Source organism: Aricia agestis, chromosome 17 (genome assembly GCF_905147365.1).
Source record: "Aricia agestis chromosome 17, ilAriAges1.1, whole genome shotgun sequence".
NCBI lineage: Eukaryota > Metazoa > Arthropoda > Insecta > Lepidoptera > Lycaenidae > Aricia > Aricia agestis.
In genome coordinates, this window is record NC_056422.1 from 4,331,476 (window position 1) to 4,343,988 (window position 12,513).

At 36.3% G+C, this 12,513-nt stretch overlaps 1 protein-coding gene across 1 annotated transcript; it reads right to left on the bottom strand.

The window, feature by feature from the left end:
• Positions 1-5,154: 5,154 nt before the first annotated feature.
• On the bottom strand, positions 5,155-5,937 carry LOC121735445. Its single transcript, XM_042126279.1, has one exon. The coding sequence runs from the start codon at positions 5,721-5,723 to the stop codon at positions 5,352-5,354; it is 372 nt and encodes a 123-aa protein (XP_041982213.1). The 5' UTR covers positions 5,724-5,937; the 3' UTR covers positions 5,155-5,351.
• Positions 5,938-12,513: the final 6,576 nt, after the last annotated feature.

A 12,513-nucleotide genomic window follows, 5' to 3' on the forward strand; every position in this document is an offset into this window, starting at 1 on the left:
AACAATAGCAGTGTCCATTTAACCAAAATAAATGGGTGTTTTTTTTTCAATGATATTTTATCCCATTTAAAATCGTTGCAGAACGGTCACTCGCGGCGCGGGGGAATGAGAGGCTAGGCGGTGACGCGGGATGAAGTGCAGTGTGCACGCGCGGGGGCACGTCACGCGCGGCCGACGCATCGTGTGACGTGTCCATTAATTGTAGTGTTTTTAAGACTTTCGGAAGGTATTTCTCAACATTTTAGTACTGAGTGACTATAAAAGAAATAATATAATGTATTTTTATTTTTAACAAGGATCAATATATCAAAATTTGGCAGGAAGGTTTAATTGCAACCTGTATTATAAAAAATATTTTGCACAGTAAAAAACACAGGCTTTTAATGGTTTGTGGTATACTTACAACATAGTACATACTAGAGGTATATTTCCTAGTACATAATATTACCGACAGTTCGCCATTTTATTTTTTAAATATTTTCACAACAGACACCTCATAGCTAGTGCCTTATTATATTCCTGTAAAATGAATCAACGTGCACTATAATAATGTAAATGCTTTCTCATAGAAAACAAGCAATGGAACAGCAAAAAATAGAAAGGGCATAAGCGACAAAATAGTTTTTGTCGCATAAATTAGAAACCATAACCACATTTCATATAATAAATTAAGCTATGGGCAAATTAAAGTGTATGCTTGAACCAATCTATGTACAAAATTTGGAAGCTTAAATCACTCTCCTCTGTTGGCAAAATAGGAATCCCTTTTCTCTTCTTCTTTTTGTTTTCTGATTGATTATTCTATGTTATAAAAGTTGACCAACCAATCGTGTTATGCTATGGGTAATTCAAAGACAAAGACAATATGATGAATACTGACAATGAACTTTAATTTCTTAGCTTTAGTCATTGCTGAGGAAAATTGATATTGCTACAGCCAAATTATCAAGGCGTCACCTTAAAGGTAAGTTCTAACATAATATAGCTAAACAGTAAACACACTTTCGTGAGTTTCGCATGTATCTAGTATCTACAGGGCGTAACAAAACTAAGTGATAATACTTTAGGGTGTATATTCGTTCCCTGTAAAGAGTTCGCTGTGAAAGTAGTAGCGCTGAAAGATAACTTTTTTTCACCTTTATATGGAACTTGCTCATACAAAATATCACAAAAATTTTGCTCTTTCAGTACTGCTACTTTCACAGTGAACTCTATATAAAGTACACATACACACCCTTAAGTATTATCACTATGTTTTCTTACACTATAATATTATAATATTAGTTCTAAGAACTCGAGCGAAACACCATTACTCTATAATTTCCCCCGTCAAAAAGCGCCACATGTTGGGGCAAATCCGCCGGCCCAGACGGCTCCCATATGCACCCCAATTATACCAAACACATTCAACAACCAACCCTAAACCCACATAATAGAATCCAAAGTCCTCCGTTAATTAGTGTTTATAAAAAAAGACTGAATGAACACGGCTCGCTTCTGGCATTCCGTCGCGAGTAACGCTAGGAATAATACTCGTTTAAGTTTTTATTCAAGAATAAGGGTATACAGGTGCGTTTTTTTACCTTTGGGATTCCTTCCTGTGAGTCAGTGTGGAGGGGACACTTGTGTGTATTTGTGTTCCATTCTAAAAGCTCAAAATAGAATAATGTGTTGTGTTTGTGCATAAAGTGTGTTTGTGCAACATTTTAGCTACCAAATTCTTTGGTTGTGTGTTTTTCTGGCTCTAAAATATTCCTTTCTTTCTATTATCGACTCATAGAAGTAGGATTAGTCAACCAACTTCCAAAAAGGAGGAGGTTATAATATTATGTTCAGCTGGGGATATAATATGTTTTTAATGTTACATCGTCATTATGCTATATTTTATTTGCTGTATAATATACTCACTGTAAAAAGCTGTAAAAATTTGTAAAAAGTATGTTCAAAATAGCCTTGAAACTTAATTTAGCAATTTGTAGAGTCAACTACGCCCAACATTAATGTGGCTCCATAACGTTGATCAATCTGTGCAGGATCTTTGCTTATGCACATATTTCTAGGGTCGAATAGTAAAAAAAAAAATTAAAATAATATCAGAATACTTAGTAAAATTACATTGCCGCTAGCGTTTGCGTTTGGCTTATGTCAAATTCCTTACATTTCATATTTCCGATATTATCGAATGCAACTTAGCTAAGCTCCCAGGTTCTTCATTTTTTTAACTCTACGGTCGATTATTCTCTAACATCGATAATTTTTGTTTTTAAATAAAAAAATAATTATCTATTTCCCTTATTTTTATCGTTGTACGTACGCATATCCGTTGACTGTACCATATGTATTGATAACGACTACCAATATTATTGTAATTTTGTACATAGGCTACACTCTATATTAAATAGAGCTTCTTTTCATCATCTTTTGTATAATAATTATTAATTATCAATTTCTATAATAAAGATGTTGTTTCCATGCAGTTTGTAGAGAGCACGAAAAATATCTTTGCTCTATTTTCAGTACCATATTTTTTAATAACCTTTTTTCCCTAAAACTCTGCACATTATTAATTTCATAAAAGTAATGAGACAAAACGATTATAATATGATTTAACAAGGTTGTCTTGTTTAAAATATTAAATTATTTATTTCCAGAATGCTTCCGGAAACCGTCACAGCCTCTACAGCAGAAGCGTTTCCGAAGCCCAAAACTGCCCATGAGTACTATCTGGTGCTGTCCAGGCTGCTGGCTCAGAGACTGAATCATCATGATCAGCCACTCACAGAGGAGCAGGTCCACAGAATACTGATGGAATACGCTTACAGAGGTAGCAATTTAGTATACAAGAACTAGTCAGGCGCGGTCTGAAGGGGGGGGGGGGGAGTCACAGTGGACATGACTCCCCAAAATCTAAGGTCAAATTGAAAATATCTCAAAATCTTGCCAAATAATACAAGGAAATTTCTAGTTATCCCCTAACCACCACTGCGTCCGACCTAGGTAGCTGTCAACTCAGAACCCCCCCCCAATTTCAGGCTGCGACCGCGCCTGGAGGCTAGAACTAGTCACGATAGTCAAATGAAATATCAAATCAAATGAAATCTTCTAAAAGAAATATTTACAATGTATTAGCAAAAGTCCCCACGCGCCAAAAGATCCTTGTTTATATTTCAGACATTTTTAGAGACTATCTATATTTTTGTCAGTAACATTATAATGCTGTAGAATTATAATCAATGTTATATTATTTAGATAACGATACTTAGGGCCTGTTTCACCACTTCCTAATAAGTCCCGGATAGGCAATCCACAACTCAACTTGACAGATAAAGAATGGAGAATCTGTCAAAAAAGTTGTGGATAGCCTATCCAGCACTTTATCAGGAAGTGGTAAAACAGACCCTTAGAATGGCTTCTATAAAAGGGGTTACTTTCTATAAAAGAAATAACAAAGGGACAGATTGACAAAGGAAATCTACAGATTCGGGAACAAGCACACAAGTTTGTCTCTATATTTTCTATTCTTTAGTATTTCTGTAGCTATTATAAGGCTGCTGACGGAATGTAGTCTAATTTTAAAGCTTAGAGAAAATACTCAAAATATATAATATAACTTTTAAATGCATATGTTTAATTAAATATTAACTTTATACGAGTTATTTTACGTATGTCCAAAGATATTATTAGTATTCATAATTTATTATATTGTAATTTCTATTTTATATGTACTATCAGAGAAAATTACCCTAGCGAATCTAATTAATTTGGTCTGGTTATGTCAAGCCTACGTTCAGCAGTGGACGGCAATAGGCTGATGATTATGATGATGATGTCAAGCCTATTGTTTTGATATAACTCGACCCAATTACGTCGATCATACCTATGAATCTCTCTGATAGTACTTATATTATATCCAGTCACATGATATATGTGCCATATTGTATTATTTTAAAATCCTAGTTAAAAAAGTACATATTTTAATGATGTATGTTTAGTTTAAATCAATACTTGCTACAAGTTCTCGGAAAATCCCGTAAAAGCTTCGTCAAATAAAAGTGCATTTCCCAGAACCAGCTTAAGGAAAATATTACAATTTCCATCTTGAATTTGTTGAGGAAATACTGTTAATGCTCTTTTAGCTCTATATAATTCTTTTTAGTTTTTCTTCTTATTATGATGCATTATGTAATCAAAATATTACACTGATATACAGAGGTTATAGTTAGCAATGTTTGTCTTTATCTGTTTAATCAATTTTGTAACATATCAAATAAGGACAAAACATAACCGGTGGCTATTAAGCATTTGGGTACTAATCCACTTTTTTTTTGTTTGATTATGAATGCACTCTACTTCTAAATGGTCTAGAGAAAATGACTGCATTCATAACTCAATACGTATTTTTTGTGGGCTAGTACATGTATGCTTAACAGCGTCCAACTTTAACTCAATATTGATCCTGCCAGTATTATGTTTAAACTATAAACTACAGTATCAAAAACAATGTTCTTTATGTATTAAGTATTATTTTATGTTTAACGCCAAAGTATGTTCTAGTGGTATTATTTGAGTGTAATAAATGAATTATTTTGTAATTATTACACATTGGAAGATAAATTTGTTTTTTATTTATCCTCACATAAGCATCGTAAGACTAAAAGCTTGCTCAACATTTTCTGTTTTCATGTTTGTCTAATAACAATAATTTATGTTAAAAACTAGGTTAAAAATATCCAGTTTAACGAATAATAATTATGACTTTAGTAAAAATAATATTCATGAATATTAACATTATATATATTGAATAATCTTATTATATTGTAAATTTCTTGGTGATATCAATGTTTAAAGTTACATTTGCAGAGCACAAAGAAAAAACTAAGAAAAGTTACCCTAATCAAGCTCATTAGTCATTACTATTTAACTTATCTATACTTTTATTGAGCTTTTCTCCAAGTAACAAAACAAAAGCTAGACTACACTCTTTAGTCACAGATAAATTTATAAAATAAAAAGAATATTATGAGTATTGATTGTAACAAAGGAAAAGTTAAATTTTCTACTCGCCAGCTTTTAATCTACCTGCGACGCGACGCAGCTTTAAGTTGATGGTTAAAATAAACAAAATAATTGTAAAGGTAAAAGAAAAGTACACAATACATATACACTGTTTATTACATACACATAAACGTCTTTGCTTAAATATATTCTTTAGATTTTGACTAGATTTGACTAGGTAGCAACCACCTGTTGCGTGATTCACGATATTGAACCTTACGTGGACGACATACCGGCCGAAGCCCGCACTTTCACAACACAGTTCACAGTTTTGGGGGCTCCGGGCCGAGCAACGCTCAGGCTGTCGCCATCTCATCGATACCACGAAGCAGCCGCGAGCGAAGCCGCGCGAAGACGGGGTGCTCGATGGGGATTCCCCGCCCGTGGAGGAAGCGCAGCGTCTCCTGCGCGCACACCAGAAAACCCAGCTGCTCCGGATCCATGTCCACGGGAATCGAGTCCAGAAGGGGATCGTCGTTTTCGTCGTTCACTTCCACTTCCTCTGGTTCAGGCCTGTCTAAGTCGACGGAGCAGATTCGACCGAAGAGCCTTTTCAGGACCTGTCGTTTTTCCCCGCCGTCGGATTCCAGCGGTTCGCTGTGGGAGCGCTTGCGGCGACGCTGCCGCTTAGCCTTCGCCGCGTCCTCGTGCTTGCGTTTGTTCGTCATCGTATCCCGGCGCTTCGATTGCGAATGCCGTGCACCGGGAATCGGAGGGTCGAGATGCGATTACCGGATCGCCCGTCCCTTACCAACGCGGCTGGATCGTGCGAGAGTGAGCGAGACGGAACGGCCGGCTGCGGGCCAGCTGGGCGGCAGATGCAGGGGAGGCGCGCTTTGTTTGATAAAGTTTTTTCGGGAAAATAAAAATGTCGGTCGCGACGGCCACCCCGCGTGGCAGCTGCCAGACATCTGCTCACCTGAGCGACGTAGACTGTAGAGCTGCTCTCGCGAGGGCAATTGGACGAAGTAAACAAACATGTAGAGCTAACCCTTTTATTATCCGTACTAATATTATAATGCGAAAATAATATGTTTGTCTTACCTCTTCACGCTTAAACCGCTGATTAGATTTTTATGGGTATGCAATACGTGTTTAGTGTTTTAGTGTTAGTGTTAGTTTTTAGTATAATTGTATGTATGTCAGTCTATAAGGTATTTATAATATGGGCCAAGTTGCCTGAATTAAATAAATAAATAAAAATAAAAATAAATATGCAGATACTTTGTGTTCAAGGAAAGAACATAGGATACTTTTTATCGCGGAAAAATGTACGGGGTTGCGGGTGTCATCTTGTATAATTACACAGGTCAACAATAAATTTGGTGCCTGAAAACCAAAAGCTGTTTCTGTAAGAACTTTGTGCCCCGATCACATGTTTCTATCAGCTCAGGTTTTTAAGATATTTCATTCCAAAGTTTCAAGAATCTAGAATTTTAGTCTATTGAAATAATTTATTTTCATGAATTTTGATAAAATATGTTTAGTAAACATACACAATATCTATTATTTAGATCTCAATTTAAATTGCATATTATATTTTTTTATTAAAAGAGAGTTGTAAACTAAACTTTATTTTTTCATACAAAAATTGTTACTCCACGTAGTATGAGCTAGGTAAAGCATTTTGAAAACCGTCATAATATTGGGGAAATTAGTCATAACTCATTGAAACAAGTTACATTCTCAATAAGAAGTGTCTCCCTCTGGCATAAATATTACAAAACTAATAAAAATGAATACTTTCAACAGCAATGTGATTCTGAAATGGGCTAAAATGCGAGATTTTTGAAACTTTGGAATGAAATATCTTAAAAATTTGAGCTGATAGAAAGAAAGCTTCATAGAAACATATATCGTGCACACAAAACTCTTATAGGAACTGCTATTAGTTTGCACAGGATACAAATTTTTTTCGATTTTGTTGACCTGTGTTATTATAATATAAATCTGTCTGCCTGTTACCTCTCTACACGCTTAAACCGCTGAATGGATTTATAATTTATATGATACTTACCCATTATTTGGTATGGGAACACATTGTGTTCAGAGCACTCCAGAGAAAGGATATATAATAATTAATTGTTAATTGCCCATTACCAATACTTGCTCAAAAATATTATTGCCAATATTATCGTGCGCAGCAATAGTATGCGATCATGAAAAATATTTCACGCTCGCGTTGTTTCGCACCGCGGCGCTAACTGTTAATGAATTATGAATTATTGCTATTTTTCACGCGATGCGAAATAATACTCGACGCGAGCAGTGCGATGCAAACCGTGAATTCACGATGTTTTTCTACGTGGAAAAGCCATGCTTCGGCACGAATGGGCCGGCTCGACCGGAGAAATACCACGGGCTCACAGAAAACCGGCGTGAAACACCTTTAAAACTTTCGCCGAGTGAGTGAGTTTACCGGAGGCCCAATCCCCTACCCTTTTTCCTTCCCTACCCTCTCTTATTCCTTCCCTTCCCTCCCCTATTCCCTTCCCTACCCTCTCCTATTACCCTGTTCCCTCTTAAATGGCCGGCAACGCACCTGCAGCTCTTCTGATGCTGCGAGTGTCCATGGGCGACGGAAGTTGCTTTCCATCAGGTGACCCGTTGCTCGTTTGCAACGGGTCACCTGATGGAAAGCAACTTCCGTCTTTTGCGTGCGTTGCGTTTTTATTTCATAAAAAAAAATGTTGCGTTTTTAGCAAATAGCAAAGCAATAGCACGTAACATGCTTGATGCTAAGATATCAAAATTAGCATGTTAATGAAATTAATAGGAAATAGCATTAATTCCCATTACTAGGACATAGGATACTTTTTATACCGCAATGTACTTTTTTCACACAACAAGTGAGTGTCTCTATACAACAGAGTTGCAGGCGTCACCTAGTTATTAATAAGAGAAGATATTTTCGTTACATCCCAACAAAAATCAATACGTTATGTACGTGTAGGTTCGGTACATAATGTACGTATAACATAGAGAGGGTAATCCGTACACGTTTGAGAGGATACAGACTGGCGTCTTATACCGAGATGGGATTACACCCTGTGGCTCGTCTGCCTCGAGGCTACAGACAAACAACGGCAATATTTAGTTGCTGTGTTGATTAATTTCATGGACTGGATTTGTTTCGAGATCTATTTTAAGAATACTTTAATCAACATAATATTACTCGTATCTATTATCTGGCAAGGGGCCAATGGCGATCCATAAAGTATGTCATACCTAAATACCTAAAGTGGAGGGCAGTCGATGAAGTGTGACATGTTGTGACAAGGAGGGGGAGGAGTTCTATAGGTTATTGACGTTACATTTAAAATTTAATAAATTGAATAACGAAAATATTGGAGGTGGTTTTTAACGTCATACTAGGGACGTCGCACAAATGTGACCACCTGTGACAAGGGGGAGGAGGGGGGTCTAAACATGAAAATCGAGTGACGTACTTTATGGATGGCCCCTAATTGTTCATCATGTTGTAAAAACAGGAGATCTTCTTATATTTTATCCTCTAGTAGTTACAGGGAAAAGGTGGTAATGTGGCCCCTGCATATATATTGGCCTCTTCAATATTTTAATGTTTTAACAACGCTATCCAGTATAATTTTGGTGGAACGGGATGTTCGCGGCATGCTCACCATACAAATCCAACAGAGGCTGTCAAGTTCGATTGTCATTTGATCGAGTTTAAACTTGCGACCGGTGAAACTTTTAATTATTGTGTGTGATTTTATTTCGATAGTTGTAGAGCCATGGGTACAGTATCAAAATTTTGACTAATGGGCTATGTAGACTGTGGAGGCTCCAAAGGTGACATTACATATATTTAATGTGACATCCTCGGGGGGTCACATTACCATCACTTAATCTCAAAATACCAAATGTCATTGATTAAGAATAATTAAAACTTTCGATTATCCTGCACGAGTTTTATTTATGCCATAGGCCATAGCCCATAATGTATTTTTGAGACTTCTGACTCCTATATTTTTTAAATAATGCTTGATAAACAAAGTGGGGGGCCACATTACCACCTTCTATAAGTCTACAAAAAGTAGAGTTTGTTGCATGAAAATTAACAAAAGTCTTCCGATCGTAAATTAATAAATTTATTTGGAAATATTAGTCGCTTGATAATTCTATTGTTAAATCTTTTCAAACAACAAGGGGATAAACGAGCAAACAGGAATCCTGTTCTCTTTACTCTTTATCTATGTTGATCTTTTATTTACTGCCAGCCAGATCTCCAGTTAGGCCAAAATCATCTCCAGTCAACTCCAAATTAGCAAAACTCGAGTTGGCATACTTTACTCGAGAAAGAGCCTACCCGGGCTACGACATAGTAGAATACTTTTTATGACACTGTCTGTATGTTTAGAGTTCTATTATAATAATAATATTACCGGTGGTAGGCATCATGTAGGACATTCTGAAAACATTTATTTTAAATTTATTCAGAAATAAAACAATTTTGATTTGTTTTGATTATTATGTTGGTGCTCGTTTAGTGAACCTGTTGAATGCCCGTTCACGGACGTGCGTGCTCTACGAAACAAAATATGCCCGTTCGCTGTTCATATTTTGTTTCGTAGAGCACGCGCTCTACACGTAGTTCTCATAAATTTCGCTAGATGTCGCTTTTGAATTTTGCATGAATTTAAAATAAATAGTAAGTATTGTATAAAAACTTTTGTAGTACAAACGCAAAGGAATGATTTTTGATTGTAAATTTAAATAAATTTTAAAATAGGTAGTCATAGTGAATCTTTAGATTACAGAGATTATAATATGATATAGGGATTAATTTTATGAGTAGGTTACCTTCAAAATATAAATTATATTTTTTTATGTATACATATTTCCAGATTAAAAGTAGCCAATGTTTTTACTTAAAAGTCTTAAAGGCTTGAAGCAGTCAGGCTTAACTTCTATTCTCTATTTTTTTCGTAAAGAACATGTAACGTACATGATAACACACCCTGGAACGTGCAAGCGGTGACTTCCACCAGTTCTACCTTATAAATTATAATATCAAATGTGACAGATATCACTTAGATAAGATTGATCTTACCAATAAAAAATATCTCTGACCTCCATTATACAAGTACGCTATACCCACCTGCTTTTAGTGGCTGATTCCGCTTCAAATAGAAGCGGAATCAGTGACCAATGCGGGGAAGAGAACTAAATGTGACGTAAATTGAAAATGGCCGCTTAGTCCTTATTGGTTGTCATCACTAGTATTAGTTCCAAGTACTGTCACTACTGCTATCAGCGCCAATATGGCAACTTTCAAACGTCATTTTTACGCCAGATTTAGTTCTCTTCCCCCGCATTGGGGGTGCTGATTCCGCTTCAAATAGGCAAAACATAGCTGTCATTTCAAAGGGTTACATAAATCATAAGTCCAGCGTACTTGTATAATGGAGGTCAGTGAAAAATTTCCACAGCCGAATATAATATAATAACCGCTTCCGTTTTGGAAATCGGCTAAAAAGATCTTCACTGTGTTAATAACCATTGTAGTTTATTAGTAAGGCGTAGGTTATAATGTTGATTGATGAATAAATGCCATTTAAAATTGATTGTAATAATTCCGCTACTGTCGTAGCCACAGGCGTCACTGTCCGAAAATAAATTGACTATCGATTCGTCCCGTAAAATAATTACAATCTGCATTTGTTTGTCAGACCGTCTATTTACCTTATTTTATAACCTACTATATAATATTATTATATTGGAACGTAGTTCCTTATCGCGCGTTGCGCCTTGGGCTAGACTGAAAAAGTTGTAACGACACTTTTTTTAGGGTTCCGTAGTCAACAAGGAACCCTTATAGTTTCGGTCTGTCCGTCCGTCTGTCTGTCTGTCTGTCTGTCCGCGGTTTTGCTCAGAGACTATTGGACCTTCATAGCTATAATTTGGCATGAATGCACATATTAATGATGCCGACAAAATGATACATGAAATCTTAAAAAAATATTTTTTTATGGGTACCATAAAAAATAATTTTCCCTGCCTACGTACTATAATAAAAACTATTCCGCATCCCTGCTCATCAAGCGGGGATAAAAATTTTTTTTCGCGTCCACCCCATCGTGTGGGGTGTCGTTGGATAGGTTTTTTAAAAATATTCTTGTATATAATATTGTTGCTTCTAGAAATATGTGAAAAAATTCACGGGAGTAGGAAATATGCTGAATTTAAAAGAAAAACTACCACAGCTAAGAAGACTTCATAAATGATAAGTTATTGAGTAATAGTCGATCAACTAAAAAACAATTATTCGGCGGAGTATAAAGGAACTTTTCGTTCAAATTCTTTTGAACGTAACTGAGATGATGTTGTTAGTAGTTTAAAACATGTTATAAATGTATATTCATTGACCATATAAAAATTAAAAAAAACTACGGAACCCTATATTGCGCGTTGCCCGACATGCACTTGGCCGGTTTTTTATTAGTACCATGGAAGGGGCAGAGGGCGTTGATAGTATTCCTGTTATGTTATTAGATATTACTTATTAGTTATTACCTACTAGATGACGCCCGCAACTCCATTGCAGCAAAAGTTGTTTATCGCGCGGTAACCGTACGCGTCCGTCCTTTCCCGGGACCCAAAGTATCTCCATACCACATAATAGATAATAGTAGGTACAAGTATCCATACCCAGTAAAATCGGTTCGGTGATTTGGGCGTGAAGTGGTACCATACAGACAGACAGGCATACACTTTCGCATTTATAATGTTAATATGGATACAATAATAACAAGCGGACTCGACAGAATATTATGTACTCCTGTAGTCTGTAACATTTTAAACAAACTTACAATATTAAGTATTAGTTAATTATTGTAAATGGGTTCATGTTTAAAACGTGTATCATTGTATCATCAAGGTGAATTCTAAAATTTTATAGAAAGTGCAGGCAAAAAAATATAATGTTTTTTTTTTATGAAACAAGCAAACGAGAAAAAAGTCTTAAAGGCTTGAAGGCTTGACCTGGTGGAAAGCAACTTCCGTCGCCCATAGACACTCGCAGCATCAGAAGAGCTGCAGGTGCGTTGCCGGCCTCTTAGAGGGGATATCGTAATAGGGGAGGGTAGGGATGGGAAGGGAAGGGAATAGGGGAGGGTAGGAAAGGGTAGGGGATTGGGCCTCCGGTGAACTCACTCACTCGGCGAAACATAGCGCAAGCGCTGTTTCACGCCGGTTTTCTGTGAGAACGTGGTATTCGAGCCGGCCCATTCGTGCCGAAGCATGGCTCTCCCACGTAGATAATAACTCAATGGTTTGATTAGTGTTTAACATTAATTTCCACCAAGAATTTAGTTTAAACATTTGCATAATAATAATAATATAACTCTTTATTGCACACCAAAATACAGTACATAATACGAAAGATACAATAATAAATATTACTAATTGATGTACAAAAGGCGAACTTATTGCTAC